The sequence below is a fragment of the Alexandromys fortis genome, unplaced genomic scaffold, assembly GCF_014885135.2.
Source record: "Alexandromys fortis isolate MF-2015 unplaced genomic scaffold, M_Fortis_MF-2015_v1.1 scaffold_20, whole genome shotgun sequence".
In the NCBI taxonomy this organism is placed as follows: Eukaryota; Metazoa; Chordata; class Mammalia; order Rodentia; family Cricetidae; genus Alexandromys; species Alexandromys fortis.
In genome coordinates, this window is record NW_026067903.1 from 6,620,858 (window position 1) to 6,645,197 (window position 24,340).

At 40.6% G+C, this 24,340-nt stretch overlaps 1 protein-coding gene across 1 annotated transcript in view; it reads left to right on the plus strand.

Annotated features, from left to right (window-relative positions):
* Positions 1-24,340, plus strand: part of Uggt1 (UDP-glucose glycoprotein glucosyltransferase 1) — a 92,974-nt gene that overhangs the window by 63,085 nt on the left and 5,549 nt on the right. The window contains exons 20-36 of the mRNA XM_050134628.1: positions 1,354-1,452; positions 2,210-2,233; positions 2,708-2,802; positions 5,012-5,218; positions 6,094-6,225; positions 6,789-6,919; positions 9,837-9,932; positions 12,573-12,675; positions 13,753-13,832; positions 14,602-14,791; positions 16,419-16,577; positions 17,175-17,260; positions 19,201-19,285; positions 21,045-21,133; positions 21,636-21,737; positions 22,843-22,927; positions 23,913-24,095. Coding sequence (XP_049990585.1) covers positions 1,354-1,452; positions 2,210-2,233; positions 2,708-2,802; positions 5,012-5,218; positions 6,094-6,225; positions 6,789-6,919; positions 9,837-9,932; positions 12,573-12,675; positions 13,753-13,832; positions 14,602-14,791; positions 16,419-16,577; positions 17,175-17,260; positions 19,201-19,285; positions 21,045-21,133; positions 21,636-21,737; positions 22,843-22,927; positions 23,913-23,969 — 1,820 coding nt within the window. The 3' untranslated portion in view covers positions 23,970-24,095. The remainder of the gene's footprint in view (positions 1-1,353; positions 1,453-2,209; positions 2,234-2,707; positions 2,803-5,011; positions 5,219-6,093; positions 6,226-6,788; positions 6,920-9,836; positions 9,933-12,572; positions 12,676-13,752; positions 13,833-14,601; positions 14,792-16,418; positions 16,578-17,174; positions 17,261-19,200; positions 19,286-21,044; positions 21,134-21,635; positions 21,738-22,842; positions 22,928-23,912; positions 24,096-24,340) is intronic.

Below are 24,340 nucleotides of genomic sequence, written 5' to 3' on the forward strand. Positions count from 1 at the left end.
CACCGCCCGGCGAGATATATTTTTCATTCTGAATATCAGGAATATAAAGAAGTATACATATACTTAACCATAACATCCTATGATTCATAAAACAGCACAAACTTCCATTTCATGGAATTTATCTCTTGATGCTGATTTAAACTATCATTTGTTTGATACTTATGTAGGAACATAAGTTATGAGATCAAAAATAAAAGGATTTTGAGCTAATGTTGATTCAGGTTGTGTAGTCTTATGATAATTGTCATAAAATGCTTCTGGTTAAAAAGAGAAGCATTGTATTTACAAATCTGTTGAAGTGTTTGCCAAAATATGGTACTATCGTTAATAAAAATGTTTGTCTCTAGAATCCCAACAAATAGATGAGTAAATAGGGATAATTTTTTTCTAGGTAAAACCTATGAACCATAAAAAAATATTGTGCTATTTAAATGCCAAATATATGATGCCATTAGATGATAAGAATGGACCTGTATTGGCCACCTTATAGCCATAGAGCACTAGATAGTTCTTTAGTCCTTGTCCTCATCTAGAGTCAATACTGAGTAAGAACCCAACAAGTACGTCAACTAGACTTACTCTGCAGCCCTAGGGGTACTTTTTAAAAAGTAGTAGTTTCTGCTGGGCAGGGTAAAACATGACTTCAGTGCTAGTCCTTGGGAAGCTGAGGAGGGGGATTACAAGTTTGGGTATATACTGAATTCAGCCTGGAACTCGCCGTGGTAAAAGGGGTGGGGCGGGAATTGTTGAGCTATAATGCATATGCCATGAAACCCAACCTGTGTTTTAGTCTTACTTCTTTTTTGTTGTACAAACGAGTTCCACACTAGTTCAGAATGGAGTATAACAAAGGTCTATTTATTAGGGGGTAAACTCACAGGAAGAGTAGTGATCTGCAGCCCTCTGTGTGCTCTGGTAATTGGAACCGAATCCGGCAGCCAAAGGGCCCTCACATACTTTACATCTGCATTTATGGTAATGAGACCATGTCAAAATGGCCAGTATCTTAAATGCTATTGGCTGAAGTTCCCACAGCACTTTTTAATCATTCTAGAGTCATATACATGCTGGAAAGTATAGTGCTTTACCACTTGGCTACAACTCCAGCCCCAATTTTATGTGTGTGTGTGTGACAGCTCTGCTTTCCTATGTTGGCTGGGAAGCAAAAAGGCAGGTACCCGTATCCCTTCCAAGAGCAACTTCCTCCTAGTGAGCAGCACCTAATGTCCTCTACTCATACATTTTCTGCATCTTCTATTATGCTCAAAGCCGATTATCAGTTGAATATTAATGGTAAATTGCATTGAGGTTTATTAATTATGCATCTGTTTAAATTTTTTCTTTTTTCCCCAGATAACTTTTTTGTGGATGATTTTGCCAGATTTTCTGCCCTGGACTCTAGGGGCAAGACTGCTGCTATAGCCAACAGTATGAACTATCTGACAAAGAAAGGTAAGACATTTGGCCTTGTTTTGGATCCAACATATTTATTTTTTACTTAGTTCTTGAAAATATAACTCCATCCTACTGTCCTGAGAAAAAAGATTCCATAGTTCCTTTTGTTAATTTTCTGTTATAATGCAAGTGTAGAAAATATATATTCAAGATGTAATTTTGTGTATGTATTTAAAAATGCAAATTTTGTTTTATGTTTATCATTAAAATTGATAGGAAAAGCCTTTTTATAGTTCAAAATGGAAAGCATTATATGAAAAGATTTTGCCTGATTCTTCAATAACTTGATAGAGTTAATTTTATTGTTGGCACTTACAGGATAATCTGGATTCTAGAAGCCTTGTGTAATTCTCTGAAGTAATTTTCTGCAGTTACTGCAGCTACACTTGTCCAGAGTGACTGTTTTCAGTGCAGACAGGTCCCTTCCCTCTGGTGGAGTTGACATGGTTACCCTTCCAGAGTGGCTCTAGTAATACGTGCTACTCTGAAAAGCACTGGTTGTCATTAGGACAGCTCTGTTTACCCTGCTGCGATCCTCTCTCTGATTCCCATGTCTGTATCCATTCACACAATTAGTCCACTAGGTTTCTCTGAGGCTTTGTAGTGAGGGTTCCTAGGACAGAGCCTGGGCACGATGGGAACTAGAGCAGAAAGCAGCACAGCCGCGGGAGCTGTGTGTGATTTTTCTGATGGGCGTTCAATTATACAAGTGACATTCTCTTTTCTCTACTCTTTTTTCTTTGCCTTTGTCCAGGAATGTCCTCCAAGGAAATCTATGGTAACTCAAAACTCCAGAATGATCCCTTCATTTTCATAACTAACTTCTATAGTTTCAGAACTTTTGTTATTCAGAATTTATTGACATTTCATTGTGATGTTTCTGAAACCTGTGGGTAACAGTAGAGTGTAGATAAACTGTATAAATGCTTGCAGAGCTCTCAGAAAGTTGTCAGTTACCATGATTAAATACTACATTGCATTGCCTGCATGTTTCGTTGTGTATGCTAACAGATCTCAGACCACAGGACAGTTAATCAATGCATGGTCCTACTTTCTAATTGAGCTGCTTGGAAGATGGCTCTCCTTCATATTAGTAGAGAAGTTCCACTACCTTCTTGCTTTATATCTCTATCAAACCAGCCATTTTCTTATTGCATGTTTTCCAGAAATTATTTGGCCTAATTTTAATGTTGAAACAAAGATTATCTTTTTTCCCCCTTCTAGTCAGTTTGTTGTTTTTGTTTTTCTGCAGACGATTCCTTTATTAGGCCAGTGACTTTTTGGATTGTTGGGGATTTTGATAGCCCTTCTGGACGGCAATTATTATATGATGCCATTAAACATCAGGCAAGTTTCTCAGATTTCATTCTGGGAGGGGATTATGGAGTATTTTGTTTGCTTGTTTGCTTGTTTGTTTCTGAGGCTCCAGTTGGCCTTGTGATCACCTCTGTAATTCTAGTGATTCTGATGCTTCTGGGTGTGCTGAGGGAAATGAGCGTAGTGTCTTCCACGGTTGTCAGCTCCTTGCTACAGGCCTAGCTTCACTCAAGGGAGTAGATTCTTTAAGGGAAAACATAATGAGATTCTCAGTGTAGGATTTTCTCGCATTGACTGTACAGGTCATTGCTGCAGTGATCTTGCCATGTACTGCAACATCAAGAGAGGCCGCCTGCCAGCAGGTTGGCATGTGTTCCACATAAGTAGATGCAGGCTCCCAGAGGAGTGTTCACATAGTTACTCTAAATCAGCTTGTATATATACATTAGGAGTTGACGCATTGCAGTGCGGAGTGGTTGAGAAGTGGCTTCTTTTGGACAGTATTATTGTCAGCATCAGACGTCAAGGTCCTTCTTCCTGACTATTTCACTTTGCAGCTTCATCTAGAAGTCGCATTTCTCTTTGTGTCCCTTTCTAACCTGAGCCTCAAGAAGTCTGACTGAAATAAGAAAATATCCAGCGATTTTAATTTTACTGTGGTACCAAGGGCTTTCATTGTTTGAGACACTGGGTGGGATACTGTGGTCAGTTGAAGGTCAAGCCCAGGCAGTTCCTAATGATGGCTGACAGATGTACACATAGGGCTCTCTACTGTAAGTGGAGAAATTCCTCACATGGTTGCCGACTGGGAACACCAGGAAGGAGAGTCTAGCTCTTAGCTCTTAAATATTGATTTTCATTGAGGTGAAGTACATATTCATATACTTAGTGTCATAAACAAGTATGCCCCTGCGTCCCAGATCCATAAATAATGATATCACTGATGGCCCCCAGCCTCTGTTCCCTCCCTCTTCTTGAATCATAAGATCTTAGGATGTACATTTGTATTTAGTTCCTTAACATTTTGTGAGCTGACTTTTTAAATTTAAATGATTTTTTTAAAAATTATTTTTATGTATTAAATATATATGCCTATATGTACACACACACACACACTACATGTATGTCTGATGCCCAAGAAGGCCAAAGAGGGCATCAGAGCCCCCAGAACTGGAGTTATGGATAGTTGTGAGCTGTCATGGGTTGCTGGGAATCAAATGGGGGCTCTCTAAAAAAGCCGCAAGTGCTCTTAGCAGCTGGCTCCTCTCTCCAGTGCCTGATCCCTTTTTTGTTTGTTTGTCTGTGGGTTGTTTTTTTTTTTTTTGCCACGTTTTAATTTATTTATTTATGGAAAGAGGCACATACATGGCATGGTGCATAAGTGGAGGTCAGAAGACAACTTATGGGAAAGTACTTTCTTTCCACCCTGAGGCATAGGGATTTATTGGTGGCAAGCACCTTTACTGGCTAAGCCATCTCACTGGCCAGCTTACATTCTTGATAAAAGCCCTCTTTGGTTTTATGGTCCTCCATCTTTTTCTGTGTAGATTGATGTTTTGATTTGATTAGATGGCTTGTCTTTTACTCCTTGCCGCTGGCATCTGAAAAGGCCATATGGATGAAGATGGCTGAGCAGGAACCTGAGGAAAGGTTTGAGTTTAGAAAAGATGGAGTGCAGTTAGAGTTCACAATGTGCTGGAGAAGCAGCACTCTTGATGTCTGCTGTGCCTATGGAAATGAAGTTGGGCCAGGCAGTGGTGGCACACACCTTTAATCATAGCTCTTGGGATGCAGAGGCAGGAGGATCTCTGTGAGTTCGAGGCCAGTCTGGTCTACAAGCACTAGTTCCAGGATAACTATGACTGTTACACAGAAAATCCCTGTCTCGAAAACACAACAACAACAAAAAGAAATGAAGTTGGAAAGAAAGTCTGTGGCCAGTTCATACAGGATTTGGCAGACCTGACCATAAATATTGTCAGAATTTTGACTGCAGATAACTACGGAAGATGTGTGGAAGAGATATTGCTATTGTGGAGCATGACTACTGTTAGTGTTGTGTGCCCTGCACACCACCCCTGAGACAAGGTCTCACCATGCTGGCTTTCAGATGTCTGCTTGCCTCTGCCTTCGAGTGCTAAGATTAAAGGCACCCATGGACTACCATGCCTGGTCAGTGTTACTTTTTTAAAGTTAATAACATGTACTGAATAATTCTTATCTCCCTTTTTGTAAATAGAAAACCAGTAACAATATTAGGATAAGTATGATCAATAATCCCAGCCAAGAGATAAGTTACTCGAGCACTCCAATCTCCAGAGCGATCTGGGCAGCTCTCCAAACACAGACCTCCAACTCTGCTAAGAACTTCATCACCAAAATGGCCAAAGAGGAGACAGCAGAGGCCCTGGCTGCAGGAATGGACATTGGGGAATTCTCTGTTGGGGTAAGGCTCGCAGGTTCTGGGGCTAGCCTGGCCATTCATGTCTCTCTCCCGGGCTGATGTATACTATTCATAATTGAGTTTGTGATGATTGCTTCTGAGTCTCAGAATATTTTTTGTTGTTGTTGAGTTAGAATCTTAACAAGAAATAATTCTGTCATGTTATATTTTACTTTTAAACTTGTTTTAGTTTCAAGATGCACAGGATACAAGTTTGTGCCACTTTGTTTATATGATCTTTAAAAGACAATATTTGATTTTTTTGTAAGTAAAAAACAGATTTAAGATGTTTATGAGTTAGAAATTCAGCTGTTTTTATTTCTGATGAAAGCTTTTTTTTTTTTTTTTTTTCCCGAGACAGGGTTTCTCTGTAGCTTTGGAGCCTGTCCTGGAACTAGCTCTTGTAGACCAGGCTGGCCTCGAACTCACAGAGATCCTCCTGCCTCTGTCTCCCAAGTGTTGCGATTAAAGGTGTGCACAACCACCGCTTGGCAAAAGCCCATGTTTATTCTTTTGTCTAGTGTTACTTACTTTTGGCAGTGCTTTTATATTTTTAAAACTTCTTATAGAATTATGAATATATTGAGTTTTGGTTAGAGGAACCGACTGTCACCTGAAGTAATCAATATTTAAAGATGCAAAGTAAAGTTACTGAGAATAGACTGCCAGGTAAACAAATCAGTAGAAAACAAGAAAACGGAATGAGCCATTTATGAGGAGGGAAGAAAGAAGAGAAAGTGGAGAATTAAGATATTATAATTTTAATTAAGAAATTTGGTTATTTTCATAAAGGCACTTTATAGTTTACTCATTGTTATTATTCATTTATGTGGCTTGCTTAATAATAGTGGCTTTTCTTAAAAATGATTACTTCCTAGGGCATGGATGTCAGTCTTTTTAAAGAGGCCTTTGAGTCTTCCAAAATGGATTTCATTTTGTCTCATGCCCTGTACTGCAGAGATGTTCTGAAGCTGAAGAAGGGGCAGAGAATGGTGATCAGCAATGGAAGGGTGAGGACTGTCTGGGCTGCGAAGCTTGCTTTTGATAGGTCTTTAGCTGTCTCTGTCCTTTGAGATGTCTATGGTCTGCACTAGAGCCGCCCTCCTATTAACTGACAGGCTTCGAGTACTGGTGCAGAGAGGTCTGTCCTGTCTTTCGAAGAAAGTGTGCATCTGATGCAGCCCCCCCCCCCCATGGGCCCCTGATCTTTATTTGTGTCTTGACAGTGAGGGAAGCAGAGAGTGGGAGGCTCTCAGAACAGAAGTTAGTGCAGCTACCTGTAAAGTAGGCCTCGCTGCTGTTTGCTGAGTACCAGTGCAGATGACACTGCTGTTTCTTGTCAGTTTGCTCAGAAAATTAACATGAATCACGCATCCCTACTGCCTGCGGATGAATAGTAAATGTTAACTGAGTTTTTTCAGGCTTTAGTTTTTATTTTTCATTCATTCAAAGACATGCTTCAGGCTTGGGATTGTAAGATGCTTGGGAATGTCATCTATCCCAGGGCTAGCAGAGGCTTCACAGCAGCTTGTGACCACCACTCTGCAGCTTGACCCTGCTCTCTACCTCACAGATCATCGGGCCACTGGAGGAGAATGAGCTCTTTAATCAAGATGATTTCCACCTCCTAGAAAACATCATCTTAAAAACATCAGGACAGAAAATAAAATCTCACATCCAACAGCTTCGTGTAGAAGAAGACGTGTAAGTTTTTATAATTAGTAACTAGTTAGATGATAATGATAAAACTGGTTTTCTAATTAGAAGATAGAACATGTCATGGAGTTTTATTAATTTCTCCTCATTAATCAACGTGAGGACTATATATTGTCAAATATATTACCAAGACAGTAGATTTATTTCCAATTTTACTGTAATAATGCTCAAGTTCTGACTTAATGTTTCTGAATTATTTCTCTCCATTTTGAATCTGGAAAAGTTCAAACACATGAGGGCCGAGTCTGCTTTCTATGGGGTGTGTGTGTAGAGACTGTCTGCTGGCTCTATGGTCTCCTTCAGCTTCATTGTGCTGGGGAGGAAATGCATGCCGAATGCTTCTTTTCCTCTGCATACCTGTGTGGGATCCAAAGCTGTTTTTCTTGCAGAGGAATGATAAATTAGATGTTGCTGGCTTGTGATTTAATTATTTTATTATTTTTACTAACTAATGTCTTGGAAGTATGTTAACTTCCAAAATTAGATTGTTTGAAGGGACCATATATTTGCCATGTAACAAAAGCCCATGGTTATTGTAGTCCTTTCTGCATTAGATGTCACAGGGATGTGCAGTTGGGGATTATTTGTTTCGTGATAAGCACCTGTTACCCTGTTTTCCGCAGTAGCCGATCATTCTACATTCCTGTCCACAGTGCTCCTGGTCTTGGTTTCTCTGTATTCTCACCAACATTTTCTTTTGCTTTTCATTTGTTTGTTTTTAGGCAGTAGCCATCCTCCGGTTCTGGAGTGGTGTCCCCTTAAAGTTTGACCGTGTCTCATGCACATCAGCCAGTGCAAATCTTCAGGGAACTATCTAGTCTAATCTTTTCATCACTTTAAATAGGGTTCTTTGTTTTTCTTGTTTAATTGTGGACATTCCTTTAATTCTGGATGTCAGTTCCCTATCAGATCTGTGATTTGAAAATATTTTCCCCATTCCCTTGGCTACCCTTTTATCCTTTGAATAATGCCATTTGATTCCTATTTGGAGGATATGAAGAAATGGAAGGTCTCTTTTCCCCTTCATCTCTTACATGTACAGTTACACTGCATCTTTTAGTGATATGTTGTCTTTGACAGCTACCAAAGTAGCCCCTTTGTCATGTAACATATATTTTTGGTGTGTATGCGTGGTGCTGTGGATGGTGGAACCTAGACCCTCATATATACTAGGAACGTTTTATACCACTGGGCTACTTCCCCAGACTGAGAAAAAGTCCTGTTACAGCCATAGCTTTCTGAAGCTTGGCTGTGTACTCTTTGATCTTAGTGCTTGTGATAAGTAGGAAGTTGCTTGTTCTGTGTGCCAGAAGTGTTCACAGTTGATACTGGGAAGTTAAAGGAGTGGCTTACGATGTGATTGTTTGGTTCACAGAGAAAATGCACAAAATTGGTCATAATTGAAGTCTATCCCAGCTGTTCTTTTGATGGCTTGACTGGGGTGTTGTGTTCGAGTCTAGCTTCTTTATGCTCATGACATCTGTAGCTCAAATCTTCTTTGGTTATAAATCAGCTTTGAAGGGGTTAGCAGACCAGTGAGATGGCTCAGTGCTGACAACCTCAGCTTGATATCTGGCACCCATATGGTGGGAAGAGGTAACCACTAACCGACTCCTTGAGTTATTCTCTGACATCCACAGTGTGTGAGAGCACACACACATGTGTACAAATACATAAATGTAATTTAAACATTTTTTAAATAGAGGGGGAAGGTAAAACAGGGAGTTTTTGTTTTGTTTTGTTTTATGTCTGTTTACACATTAAAGAACCTCAGAAGCACCAAAATGGATTGATGTGGCACTAAGGGATGAAAACAAAACACTTCTTGGATTAATTTGACCAAGGGTGAGCCCAACTCGAATTCTCCATTTCTTTTCCCGTCTCTTTCATCTCTCTGTAGTTTGTGGTTACTGGCCCATCTGTAGTATGGTGTGTGTGTGTGGTCTTTATCTGTCCGTTTCTTTACCTTTCTCTAATAAAGTATGTCATGGGAAAGAATGAGAAATTCTTTATAGAAATTTAACAAGATTTTTACACGGGAAGAGGTAATTTGACCAAGCTAGAATAGGAAACTATGTTTTCAACCTATATTTACATGTTACTTCCAACATCTATGTCAGGTATTTATTTATAAGATTACTTTCAACCTGTTAGCTATTCCAGCAAATGATTACCATAATACACACACACCCATGGGTTAGGAGCATGGAATAATAAAAATCTATATATTAGCTTACATTGTAAAAGCTGATTGCATGGGAAATCCATGACTAGTAAGGTTACATTGTTCTCTAAATGGCAGGTTAAACTTAAGGACTGAGTGCACAGTAAGACAGCCGGTTAAACACTTTAGAGGATCTCAAGGGGTATTTCTAACTTTGCTGTGAGATTTGCCAAAAGTTCTGTCTTGGGGGTCCTGAGATGTTTTCATAAAAACTTAGTACTACAGTTTTATTTTTTTCCCCACACTAGGAACAAGCCCAGAAATATTCGGCAACTCATAGATCTTTTTTAAATTGCATATTGTAATGCTGATTCTAATATTGAAGTCAGAAAACCAGCATAGATGTTGAATGACTGGTTAGGTTAATAGATTTTGGTGCAATAATCCTTAGAAGTAATAGCATTATTTAAACCAGGCCCTCAGCTAGGTCCTAAGATGTGTAGCCAGCACAGTATTTACAACAACCTTGCAAAGCAGGTAGTACCTGTCCTTCATACGTGGAGAAAAGTTACATTCCAAGATGATCAAGCTGTTCACAGAATCGTGCCTTTTGGTGCTAAGTCCATGCCTCTTTTAAACACCTTGTTGGCATTGATTCTGTATTTGGACTGATGGTGTTCAGCAATAATTAGAAAATCTGCAGATAAAGTGATGCTAAGATTTCATAACTCCATCTTTTAGGGCAAGTGACCTGGTAATGAAGGTGGATGCTCTCCTGTCAGCGCAACCCAAAGGCGAGGCAAGGATCGACTACCAGTACTTTGAAGACAAACACAGGTATAGAAGTAATGTTGAATTTATGCACATTCCTGAATATTAAACTCTTAGGCTTTCCTTTGTCTCACATCCTTTGTTTTTCCATATAAGGTTTTGGAAGCCTTGTATGTTATTGAGAAATGAGAGGTTTAGTGTGCAGTTTTCTATGTAACTCAGATTTACTAGTTATTGGTCATATTTAGTATTATCATTGTGTAGTGTGCATATGTGTATTACATATATTTGCCTATGCTCACATCTTTTTTTCTAGCATTTGAAAATTCATTGCCCACATTATATAACATGTATTTGGTATGTGGAGGCTTGATCCACAGTTCTGTGAACATACCTGAGAAATGTGATCTTCATCCCGCAATGCTAATACAGAGAGTCTCTGTTGAGATTTCTCTGATGCTCCAGACCACACATTGAAGTTATTCATATCTCTTGTATACATATGTGCATATATGTGCAGGTGCCTATGGTGGTCTTAGGCTGTTGGAGTCCCCCTGGGGCTCGAATTATAGGTGGTTGTAAAATGCACGATGTAGGGGCTGGAACCCAGACTCAGGTCCTTTTTTTCAAGAGCAGTATGCACTCCTAACTGCTGAGCTCTCTCTCCAAGCCCGTGTCCCCTCATTTATTGATTGCTTTGCTATCTCTATTTTTCCCCCTCCTACCCCTACCCTGCTGTCTGATCTAGGGCCTGTGCGAGCTAAACAGTCACTCTCTGTCACTAAACTACATCTTCAGCCTTTTTCTAATTTCTTACGTCTCTAATAGGCTACGGCTCTGTGGCCCAGGATAACTCTCTGGTAGTTTGCCACTGGCAGCGTGCTATGCACCTGCAGCCCCTCTCTTCTCAACACTGCATCTGTAAGAAACGGCTAGGTAGCAGCACAGGCGAGAGCCACTGCTCTGCTGTCCCATCTGCCTTCCATAGCCAAGATAGTAGCTTCCTCAGTGAAGCCTGAGCCCTCTCTACAACATTCTTTCTCTGTGAGCTTTGTGAGTTTTACATAATTAAAATTTACAAATTCTTTTATGGTACAACAGAAATTCTTACTGTTGTTGTGTTAGCCAATATTTGATACATGTAAATCAAAATTAGTCATTCCTATTTTATCAAGAGGCTTTATCCATTCAGCTCATGGATGTCTTTGTTTCTGATTTTTCAATATGCTGAAACCTGTGTCCAAATAAATGCCATTTAATTATTACATAAAAATAGTTATTATTTCTCCTGCAAATAAAAATGAGTATGCAGCTGGATGGTGGAGATGCACGCCTTTAATCCCAGTACGCAGGAGGCAGAGGCAGGTATATCTCCGACTCTGAGGCCAGCCTGCTCTACAGAATGAGTTCCAGGATAGCCAGGGCTAAACAGTGAGAAAGAAACAGAAAAAAGGAAGGAAGGAAGGAAAGAAGGAAAAAAATGCCTGTGTCATCAATTCTGTGTGCCCTTACTTTGAGCCTCAGACCATCAGCAACAGGGTGTTGTCTGGGAGCCTGCTGAATGAATGATCTTTGGCCGTTCAGCAGACCTAGAGTGTCAGTACCTGCCTCTTTGCAAGATTCCCCAGTGATTCCTATGAACATAATTTGGGAGACACAATTTTCTTGAATATTTGCTCTATTCCCTGATGGGCATGAATGGTCTTCTGTCATTTTTATTCTAGAGTTTTCTCTCACTAGTACATCATGGTGGTATTGGTTTATATTATATTATAATCATGTAACTTACTTTACTGAGGTGTATTTTGGGGGGCATGGTTTGAGACAGGGTTTCTCTGTGTAACAGTCCTGGCTGTCCTGGAGCCCATTCTATAGAGCAGGTTGGCCTCGAACTCACTGAGATCCACCTATCCCTATCTCCCAAATGCTGGGATTAATGGCGTGCACCACCACCACCCGGCCTCCCTTGAGTTTTCTTGTCCCTTTCTTTGTTATAGAATTTTTAAAAAAATTATTTTTTGTATATGGGCATTTTACCCATGTGTATATGTGTGCACCCGTGTGCATGCAGTGTCCACAGAGAGTAGAAAAGGGCATTGCATCCCCTAGCTGGAGTTAGAAATCGCTGTGAGCACCCATGGGATGATTTTTTTGAAAATAGCAACAGAACTATCGTGTACTGTAGTAGTGGCTGTTTCCAGAGCATCTAACATTTGAAATAACCACCAGCAGCAGCTAAACCACTGCTACGTGGTTTGCAGTTTGTATTCTGCTTTGTGTTGTACTGTTAGCACAGGGGCAAATGTTCTTGCACTGTCACACTTGTATCAGATCAAACAAGGCAATAAATGGTTTTGGACAATTAGGTGAAGTTTTAATCCTTTGAGAGTCACTGCTTCCCTTCTCTTTGCTCTTCATTTGTAAGAGCTTTTACTGGTGCATACCTGCTACAACACCAGTGATAATGAGCAGGAGAGAGCTCTTCAGACCAAAAGGCGGCAGAGTACACTTCTGTCTCCAGAACAGGGATTTGGCATGTTTTTGCTCCATAGCGTCTAGTTTGACCAATCACAAGCCTCACTTAGGTATAGCTCCTTCTATAGCTTTATTCACAGGTGATTACCATTTTAACTTGTTGATTCTGATCTGCATATGTTTCCTCCATGCTAATGTTTTGCTCTTTTGATATTTTTTTTTTTTTTTTAGTGCAATTAAACTGAAGCCCAATGAAGGGGACACATACTATGATGTGGTAGCTGTCGTTGACCCTGTCACAAGAGAAGCACAGAGGCTCGCCCCCTTGCTCTTGGTAGGGCTGCTATGGAGGTGGTTCTTATGTTTAATGAAGTAGTCATAGACTGTATGGTTTTTCTGGGTACTTCCTTTGTCCCTGAGACATCTTCTAAAGGAGTTGGATAATATCATTTTCATAAGGACTAATAAAGGCTCATTTTCCTTATGGATTATATAATGTCTGTTAGATATGTATAAGATGCTATACTTTGATGTATGATTAAAAATGCTAACCAACACAACATCCTACCATTTCGTTTAAGTGCGTGTGCGTGTGTGCACATGCGTATTCTAGACCCTGAACATGGATGGAGCCTTACATATGCTATGTGGCCATTCTGCCAAATGAAGTATATCTCTAACCCTAGCAGGGATTGTTTTAGGATAGTGTGATCACCTACTCTTCTCTGTGGGTGTTAATACATATGTCTTTTTCATGCTTTTTATTGTGAACTGAAACAAAGAGCTGTTGTGTTTTCTTTTGTAGCTAAATATTCATCATTTGCTGTTTCCTCACAACTGAGTTCTAAACTTTGAGAGAGGAACAGTGACCTGCAATAGCCTTTTAAAAACTCATTCATTCATTCATTCATTCATTCATTCTGTGTGTGTCTGTGTGCATGCATGTCATGGTACATGGGTAGAGATCAGAGGGCATCTTGCAAGCATCAGTTCTTGCCAGGCATGCTAATGCATTCCTTTAATCCTGGCTCTCAGGAAGTGGAGGCAGGTAGATCTCTGAGTTTGAGGCCAGCCTGGTCTACAAAGAGTTCCAGGAGAGCCAAGGCTGTTACACAGAGAAACCCTGTCTCAAAAAACAAACAGTCAATTTTTGCCTTCTACCATTTGGGTCTCAGGGGTCAAACCTTACCCTTCCCGGCCCCTTTGTGGAACTGTGCCTTACCTGTGTGTGGTAGAAGCCACAGTGCAGCTCTGCTTTTCAAAACCTCTCCAGTGAAGACGTTGTGACAGGTGTCACTTTCATAGCTCTTCTTGATAAATTAAAAATGTTTATTTCCTAACTAATTGTGAAATAATGTTTCTTAAGAGAAAACCTAAATATTTTGTCATCTGGTTTGGTTTTTTTTTTTAGGTTTTGACTCAGCTGGTAAACATGAATCTAAGAGTATTTATGAATTGCCAATCTAAACTTTCCGACATGCCTTTGAAAAGGTAAAATGCCACTTAAGGAACTTTTCTGTAAGTGGTACCAAATCTAAAAGTTAGCACTAAATGCTGGCGAATCAGGTGGGCTGGTAGGTGGGCATTGTGTTTGAAAGGACGTCTGCTGACTGTTGACTTCTGTCACGTGTTTGCTCTAGATAGACATCCTGAGAACATAGTGTGGGCTGTAAGCATTCAGATGGCGCTAATCCAAGCTACTTGCACATTGCGTCTCACTGAAAGGACTGTAGCCATTGGTTGTCATATGTAGGAAATTTACTATACTCATTCTCTTACATCCTAGGAAAATGGAGAGGCTTGCTTGTGGGATGGCCATTTGTGGAAGATGTGTCCCAATGATAGTGGTAGCTTAACAAACGCTCTGGCTGCAGGAAATGTCTTCCTCGATGAAGGAAAGAGTTCTATAGTTAGATTCTAAATGGAGCCCAACAATTTTATAAAGGATGAAGAGCCTAGCTTCCACTATTAGCTTTATATTAAGAAATGTTTAGTTATCACATATAATGTTTTCAGTGCTGGCATGAGAGCACAAGCACCATGTGGGGCTCAGATTTAAGAGAAAATGGGTTCTTCCCGAAGAGGAGGGGTGGACTCCTGCATTCTTATATATGTAGCAGCCCTGGGAGGCATCGCTAGACCAAAAGATGGTTTTGCCTATTCATGCCCTGATCTGGAAGAATCTAGTTTTTTGTTAACCTGTATGGACCTCGTGAATGTGATTGTGTTAAGAAAGCCTAACACCCTATCTCCATTTCAGCTTTTACCGTTATGTCTTAGAACCAGAGATTTCTTTCACCGCAGACAACAGCTTTGCTAAGGGACCGATAGCGAAGTTTCTGGATATGCCACAGTCTCCACTGTTCACTTTGAATCTGAACACACCTGAGAGTTGGATGGTGGAATCTGTCAGGACGCCATATGATCTTGATAACATTTATCTAGAAGAGGTAAGAGCATCACTGTTTCTGAATACTGAGTCATGTGTACAATCTGTTTATAATTCAGCCAGTGCTGACCCTGAACTGAGTAGTGGGCTCACTGCTCACATCTAACGTGCTCTGTACAGGAGCAGCTTTTTTCAGATACCCGTCATGTTCGGTAAATTTGTCCTTTTAAAGTGTCGCATTAGGAGTTTTGGCATGTGCAGATGTTGCTGTCCTTGCTCTCTCAGTTTAGCTGGCATTTGTTGCCCTCAGAATCAGTTCCATGTATTACTTATTTTTCTTGTTGTTGCATCCAGACATGTGACAGAAAGCCATGTAAGAGAGGAGTGATTTATTTTGGCTCATAAGAACGGAGTCCCGGGCTGGAGAGATGGCTCAGTGGTTAAGAGCGCCGTCTGCTCTTCCAGAGGTCCTGAGTTCAATTCCCAGCAACCACATGGTGGCTCCAAACCATCTGTAATGAGATCTGGCGCCCTCCTCTGGCGTTTGGGTATACATGGAGGCAGAAAGTTGTATACATAATAAATAAATATATATATAAAAAAAGAAAAGAATCTATTTAAAAAAAAAAAAAAAGAACGGAGTCCCTTGTGGTAGGGAGATGTGGCAGTGGAAAAGAAAGGAGAATTCCTTCGGATGGCTTTCTCCCTTTTTCTTTTTTATGAATTTCTGGATCCTAGCCCAAGGAACGCTGCTGCGCATTCAGTGTGGGTCTTTCCTCCTGAATTGAGCCTCTCTGGAAAGGCCCTCACACATGCCCAGAAGTATGCTTCCGCATCTAGTCAAGATGAAGACTTACCATCACAGTACTCATTAGCACTCACCCCTTACTCCCCCGGCAGTCACGGACATTCTGTTTTTGTGAGCTTTCCAAAAAAAAGTGACTGACTTTTTTCACTTGAAATTGTTTTCCAAGGTTCTTGCCTGTGATCGCACCTGTCAGTACTTTATTTTGATTGCCAGATAGAATTCCATTATTTGGATATAGCGTACTTTGTGTGCTTGTGCACAGATGAACACTGGATTGTTTCTATTGTTGGCTCTTATGGGGATGCTGCTGTGAGCATTGTGTACATGCTGTACCCATCCATTACCATAAGATGTAAATTCTCTTTCTTTATTTAGGGCTTTTCACAACAACATGGAGAATCTTATCCTCATCTATATTTTTGGAACAACGTTATTATCTTCTTTCTCTCCTCCAATCAAGTTTTTATAATTATAGTCATTAGCTACTATCTCAATCAAGATCCAGAACATTTTATCCCAAGAATCAATCCCTTTACTATCCCTTTGGAGATTACCTCCTACCCCCACCAAAATTAGTGGATGATCTATGTTCTGAAATTGTGTTTCCTTTTCTTGAATTTCTTAAAGTCACAAAAGGTGTATTTTCTAGCATTTATTTAATTTAATTAATTTTTGGTGGAACTGGGGTACGCCATGCTGTGCACATGGAGGTCAGGGCCAACGTGGGCATTCTTTATACCATGTGGAATCTGGGGCTCGTGCTCAAGTCATCAGCCTCAGTGACAAGCACTTTTATGCACTCCACTCTCCCCTGGCCCCTGCGGATTGCGTTTTGAGTATGCATGTATAATGTCCACGTGGTTTAATTTTGGCCTTTCAGGTGGACAGTATAGTGGCTGCTGAGTATGAGCTGGAATACCTGTTATTAGAGGGCCATTGCTATGATGTCACCACGGGCCAGCCCCCTCGAGGACTGCAGTTTACGTTAGGGACTTCAGCCAGCCCAACAACTGTGGACACGATTGTGATGGCCAATCTGGTGAGTAATCAGTTGATCCGTCATGGTATTTAGATGCTATAATTTATGACAGAAGAGCTAACATTCTTAACTATGGAGTGAAATAAGAATTAACAATGGACTAAATGTAGTCATTGAAAAGTCACTGGTTTGGTTAAGCTTAGAGATTCCATCTATATGCCAGTGAAACAACAAAACACACTGTAGAGCTCTGCTCGCTCTCTTTTCATTGAAAGTTCTAGCGCATATCCCTGTCACACCTTCTCCTCAGTGGAGCGTGACTCCTCGGCTTCACTGGCCCTGTTCTGCTAGTGTGCTTCGGTTTTTAGCTTGTTTGATAGTTTTTTTGATTTGTTTTGGCTTACTTTTCCCTGATTTGCTAACTATCTTTTAATTTTTTTTTAAATTATCATAGCAGCAAGACTCTGGGCTCAATTCCTAGTACAATCCCCCACCCCCCACCCCCCCAAAAAAAGAAAGATAGGTAGATAGGCATGCACACACTCATGATCTGATACTTCCAAAAAAGAAATATCTGTCAGAAAAAAAAGTAAATTTCTATCAGAAACATTTTGAGGTTTTAAAGAGAACTGAAATTTGACTTTCTTTGTGTCCTAGGGATATTTTCAGCTCAAAGCCAACCCAGGAGCCTGGATTCTCAGACTAAGGAAGGGGCGCTCTGATGATATTTATAGAATCTACAGGTAGGACTGAGTGGTGCAGCTGCATTTTAAAGAGACTCTGCTTTAATTGGGTGTTGTCTGGGCCTTCTAGGCATCACGCATTAATTTATAGTCATGTAACAACCAAGCTTTCTTTCCAGTGCAGTAAATGGAGGTGGATTTTTACAAGTGAGCTGAGTGACAGGAGGTATAAATAATGGTTAGAGTGAGGTTTGTTCCCTCTGGTTTCCCTTTCTCAACTATATCAGAATGAAATTACTCTTTCCCTGGGATGCAGACAGCAGGCAGCAGCTCTGTGGACCTGATGATACCTGAGTTTTGGAAATGCAGTGGGGTTGGACATGTTTGGTCCATTGATGGGAAGGTATATATCTTGACGTTGAGTGGTTTACACGTGCACAGAACACTTAAGCCTTGACCATGAAGTCTGACTCTCATCTTGGTCCTTGGACTGGAGTTGAGTAGATGTACTCCTAGAGCATATTGTCAGCGACAGGAATTGGCTTAAACTTCACTGCATCCTCTAGTTACACAACAAACCCCAGACACATTTAGAAAGTTGTGGTCTCTGTTCTGTGTCACACAGTTTAAGTTAGTCCTAAGTTCTGTGTCAGTTTAGTAGGGAATGGTTTGCATCTGTTTATGTGAACATGGAGAAACGGTATAGATTGGTGTCTTTGGTTTTGGTGCAGGTATTTTCTCTCTTGCCCAGGCTTGAACTGGGTTCAGGTGACCTTCCTCTGCCTTAGTTTCCTGCACAGCTGAGACTGCAGGCGCTGCCGTCATCCCAGCTTAGTGCAGGTTCCTTACTCGGTACCCAGAGAGTTTTGTGCTGTCGTCGTGTCCTTATTGAGATAGTGGGCTTTTGTCTGATTAAGTGATTTTCTAGGTAAGGTTACACAATTTTGTTTTGTTTTGTTTTGTTTTGTTTGTTTTTCGAGACAGGGTTTCTCTCTGTAACAGCCCTAGCTGTCCTGGAACTAGCTTTTGTAGATCAGGCTGGCTTCTAACTCACACCTGCCTCTGCCTCCCGAGTGCTGGGATTAAAGGCATGCGTCACCACTGCCTTGCTGGTTACACAATATTGTAATATTTCTGAATTCTCTTTCTTCTGTGTGTCCTTGTTTATCTTTCTCCTTGCTGAAGGCTGTGGTGCCATCTTCTCTTCTTGCTGTCTGGGGTTCCTGTGCCTAAGTAGACAGTCCCTGTCTCTGGAATCTTCTGTACTTCAGCTTTCTCCTTTCCTTTTGCCTGAGAACCCTGCTGTCTGCTGAATAACAGCAGATGCAGCGACTTCCTGATACTTGGTGACTGGAGAATATGATTGTAGGAAAAGAGTGCTTAAACTCTTCTTCCTCTGCTCCTGTGCCTATAAACAGAGCTGGTGGTCCTGTGGACTTCCTGCCAGAGACACAGAGTTGAGTCTGTGCTCTAAACTTGCCTGGTTCTGTTGCCTCCCGACAGAGCAAGAATAGATAGACTCTCCTTGTTTCTTCATACTCTCACTGTGGCCTGGGTTGGCTTTGAGCTCAGATTGATCTCCCTGCTGCTTCCTTTGTGGTTCCAGGTGTGAGTCACCACATTCAGTCCAGAGTAGATTTCTTTACATAACTGATCCAGTTAAAAGGTAGAAGTGTTTCCAGTGATGGGCCTGAGTGCTCAGAGCTATGAAAATACACGCTTTTTCATGATCTGCTATGTGCGTACCCTGCCTGAGAACCTGTTGCTGTTTGCCTGCTAATCTGAAAGAAGGTTAAAGAAGGAAGTCAGTTCACGTTAGTCTAGAGATGGAGATTTCTACGAACACTTCTTTGTCCTATAAAGGTGCTTCTTTTAGGAACTGTTGGTTTTGGAAAGCTTTTCTATGATAAAGATGATGGGCAAAATAGCAGTTATTGTCTGTGCACTTACTGTATTTGGGGAATTGTGATTTGTATTCTCTGTCTTACTTTTATCTCCAGCCATGATGGTACAGATTCTCCTCCTGATGCAAATGATGTTGTTGTCCTCCTCAATAACTTCAAAAGCAAAATCATCAAAGTGAAGGTAAGTTTGCTTTGCTTTGGCAGTGACTTGTTTATAGTTGGTAAATAGTCCCATTCAGTCACTGTCATAGCAGACCTTGCTGTGGCCAGGCGTTAGTGATCTTGGTCAGTCACTGTCTGAAGATACTGACTCCTGTGTGACTCTTTCAAGAAGAGCACATTCACATTAGTTTATTAAAATAATTAATGCTCCATTTTACTGTTAGTTATTGTTGTGGATCTTATGTGGCCTAATTTACAGATTAAGCTTTCTCATAAATAGTGTGAGCAAAGCTATGGAATATGTTCTGGGTTCTCTACTATCTCATATTTTATGTATCCACCAGGGGCTTGGAATGTTTCCCAGCAGATAAAGGGGGGCACCTGCATTTTGAAGTCAGTCTGCTATTCCATTGGGGGGGGGTTGTTATTACTAGGGATGCTGCTTAAGGAAAATGTCTTTGTGAAGACAAACTTCTAGTTTTCTTCAGCCAAAAGATTGTAATGTCAGAGAACAATGTTAGTCCCATTTCATACAAAATGTCCTCAGAGGCTTTGTCCCTGCCCCCCTAGTCTTTTTAAGACAGAATCTCACTGTGTAGTCCTGATTGGCCTGGGACTTGCTATGTATTCCAGGGTGGCCTTGAACTCAGAGATATGTCTGAACAGACTGGCTCCCAAATGCTAGGGTTAAAGACATCTACCACCTTGCCTGGACCAACTTTGTCATTTTTAAAAACTTTTATTTGTTTGTATATATGTACATGTGTTTGTGTGACTGTATGACACACATGTGCAGGTAACTGTGGTCAGAATAGAGAGCATTGATATCCTTTGGAGCTGGAGGTACAGGTAGTTGTGAGCTACCCAGTATGGGTGCTGAAAACTGAACTCGGGTCCTCTGGAAGTGCTCTGAACCACTGAGCCATCTCTCCAGCCCTGGCATTGACATTTTTATACACACAATTCATAGTGTTATTAGTTATTTTATTCTGAGAAGACTGGGAAATCCCATTTACAACCCAACAGTAAGATTATAGTGTTTATAGGCATGGTTGATGTACACCTATAATCCTAGTACTTAAGGAGTCAGAGGCAGGAGCATCAGGAGTTCAGTGTCAGCCTGCACTGCATAGTAAATTTGAGGCCAGTTTGGGTGACATGAGACCCTGCCTCCAAAAACAAACACAAAATACAAACAGTAAGTGATTTTATTTACTGCCCTTTGTTGCTCTCTCTCCTCAGCGTTCTAAAGTTTTTTGACTTCAAGTAAAGTGACTGGAAGAAAAGTACCTATTATACATGGTAAAACCTAGAGTAAGCCATCCTGTGGCTGAACAGAAAGGAGACTGCTGCAGAGAGTCCTTTGCAGTAATAAGTCCTGAAAACAGGCAATGGCCCAACATGCCTCTCCCAACAGCTCCTGAAGGCTGAATTCTTCCCCAGAAGTTGTCAGCTAGAAGAAATAATGCTATGAATTGTGTATATAAACAATGTGTATGTGTTTACTCGCCCTATGTTTCTGTGCAGCTAAGTTTGGTCTTTGGCTCATTGTACAAACTAAGCTTGGTTATCATTCAATTCAAAGAGATAGCTAGATCCTCCCTGAAAGCTTTGACATGGGCATTCTGGTAAACATACCTTTTTTCCTGGGTACTCATCCTGGATGGGGTTTTCCTATAGGAGACTTGGTTGATTGTTTCCTGTTGACAGTACTCCATGTGTATCCAGTGCCTATCAGACCTACTGGGAGAAATAAGATCTGTCATATATGATTGCAGGTTCAGAAGAAAGCAGACATGGTTAATGAAGACTTGCTGAGTGATGGAACGAGTGAGAATGAATCTGGATTTTGGGACTCATTTAAATGGTAAATTGGCATCATAAAAATGGTTAACATTTTCGAGGGAAATCTGAGAGATGCATGCTATGCATCCTTTTGAGTATGATAAATTTTTTTTACTTCTGACCTTCTGCTTCATGCAACTAGATTGTTTCCTTTCCATTGGAGTTGGGAAATGTTTCCCATTGATTAAGAGAGGGGAAATGTTCTTCCATGTAGCTTGATGGGTGGGGTCCACTCCTGGGGGAGGTGGTAGTCATTGTTCTGTTGACCTCCCCCCTGGACAGATTGTATTCTCTGGAGCAGCTTATGTTCCATCTATTCTTAAATGATGTGGTGCCTTTTGATGAGCATCCTTATTCCCTTGCAAGATGGCCTTGTTCCTGTGCCCCTTCCCGCATCTGTATATGGCTTCCACAAGGCTTACCTCTCGAGCAGGAAGACACAGGTGCTGTCCCTCTCTCCTCTCCTGAAAGTTTGTGTCTACCCAGCATCGTAAGTGGTTTTGTTTTGAATTCTGTTGTTACAGGGGCTTTTCAGGACAGAAGACTGAGGAAGTGAAACCTGAAAAAGATGACATAATCAATATTTTCTCTGTTGCATCTGGTCATCTCTATGAAAGATTTCTTCGGTTAGTCTTCATTATTTGTATGTAAATGAATTTGTTACAGTATGCTTATTTTGAGAAAAGTTTTGCTCCCTGTACTATGTGTATCTATATGAAGTACTCTTAGAGCTGTGGATAGCTTGCCACATACAGTTCTGTTTGTTTTGATCTGGTTCACTCCATGAAGTAGAGCTACATGGTGCCTCAGTGTGGCTATTACAAGGCCATAGACCATTAGTTTCCTATGTGTATACCTTATAGACATTGTTGTTCCTTGACCATAAATATTGCTTAAAGCAGAAACTAAGGAATTACAAACAATAGGCCATAACCATGTAACTCTTGGCCACCTTCTGCAGACCCACACAGCTTTAGAGCCAGATCTTATTTCTAAGTGAGAACACCCTTGCTTGAACAACCGAGACTAAAATGGAAGGGGTTTGCCTAGGTCATACAGCTGAAAGCAGAACGGGCCATTGCTTGAAACTGTTGCTGTGGTTACCAGAGGGGAAGGGTCTCAGGGTCAGTTTGTCACTCTGTCTGGGAGCTCAGTGTTGAAGGAACACATTGCTTGAAGGTCCTTGTCCCAATTTCAGAGCTGTTTTTCCTTTTAGTTTTCATTTTAATTCTGGTATAGGAGACAATAAAAAAAAGTCATTTGGGTAATTTTTAGTTCTTTTTCCACTAAATAACTAAATAAAATAACAATAGTGTTTAAAAACTTTATTGCATTTTTGGCCTGAGCATGTTCCCTCTGGTTTCCCTTCCCCTTCCCTGCTCTCCTTTCCCTCAAGGCTCTCTTTCCAGACTGACAGGGGCCGTGCATGTACCAGATGTTGCTGGGCCTGGAGAATGATGGTTATGACCTCCGGTTTGTGAGGTGGCTCATTTAAGCATGCAGCATACTTAGCATTTGCCCCTATCTGTTTGGAATATGCTTTCAGGGAAATCCTTCTCTCATTCAGTGACACCTTTTAGTACAGTATGTAGACTTTCCCACTACTGATGGTCTCTGCCTAACTGAACCACAGGTTAGCTCTGCTGTCAATCTTGTGATTTTTCTCTGCTTAATGTTGTTGAGGTTAAAAAGCATTGGAAAATCATTATTTGGTTGTTTTTTTTTTGGCAGCATAATGATGCTATCAGTGCTGAAGAATACCAAAACTCCTGTGAAATTCTGGTTCTTGAAGAATTATTTGTCCCCCACATTTAAGGTTTGTTCATGGGGAAAGAGAAAACCTTGTTAAGGGAATATTTACACTGTAACATATTCTTTTCTACTTTTGTTTTATCAGTACACTTATTTTTTTATCCCTTTTATTAGGATATCCTAATTTCATTGTCTTTGCTATATTGGTATTTTTTTCTTCCAGGCTGCTCTATTTGGAGTAATAGTTATTAAGAAACAAACCCAAAACTGTGGCCTGTTTGAAGCTGAATAATATAGGAGGAGAGTCTCTTGTCTTTTCTAAGAGACAATGTTTTAACAAAATAATAACATTTTCCCTGGAGGCTTGCATGTCTTTGCCTTGGTTTAAGAAGCACAGTGATAGTGTGTTTTGAGAATGATTAATTTTCTTATGAATAAGGTATGGAAGGATTGCTTCCTCTGTACCAAAGGAAACCAAACTTCAGCAGTCTGCTGCTTAAACTCGTGTTGGCCTGGACTGATTTTCTTGCATCTTACTTTTTTTTTCTGTAGTATTTAAAGCAGTTTTATATTCAGTGATGACTCATCTCAGATGAGCAGTTACTTCTGCTCTCCTAAAGGCATTAGTGTCTTGGGTACAGAGGACTTACTGTTAAGTAAGGAAATTGAAGAGTTGTGGCTCTGCTGTGGTTTAGACATAGCCTTGAGAAGATTTTACTACAAGCTCAAAGTGTTTTACTAAAATCAAATTTAGATAAGTGAACCTGGAGCTTATGTGCCATAAACACCCACACACGGAGCTTTAAATCTCAAAGCCTTCACCTGCAGGCTTCTGTCAGATCATATGGTGACTACATATCATCAAGAATGGGAATTGGATCAGAGTTTATATGTGCTCTTATATGAGTCAAGTGAATTAAGACCAAGTTTCTTAGTAGACCTTGTCTTAGTGTATACTATAAAACTTAGTTGTACTGTAATAATGGTGGTTAACTTGCATTAAGGAATCAATTCAGAATGAATGATTATTGTTCCCTGTCTAAAAATAGGAGTTTATACCTTACATGGCCAGCAAATACAACTTTCAGTATGAACTTGTTCAGTAAAAATGGCCGCGGTGGCTTCATCAGCAGACAGAGAAGCAACGGATCATCTGGGGCTACAAGATCCTCTTCCTGGATGTACTTTTCCCACTGGTTGTTGACAAGTTCCTGTTTGTAGATGCTGATCAGGTGAGCTTTGAACACAAGCTGTTGGTAGTCAGTGCTAAATAAGTCAGGTTTCCTTTTCCTTTTTTTTTTTTTCTTCAAGGCACGGTTTCTCTGTAGCTTTGGAACTAGCTCTTGTAGACCAGGCTGTCCTCGAACTCTCAAAGATCTGCCTGCCTCTACCTCCCAAGTGCTGAGATTAAAGGCGTGCGCCACCACTGCCCGGCTCCTTTTCCTTTTTAAAGATGATTTTCAGATACGGAAAAGTA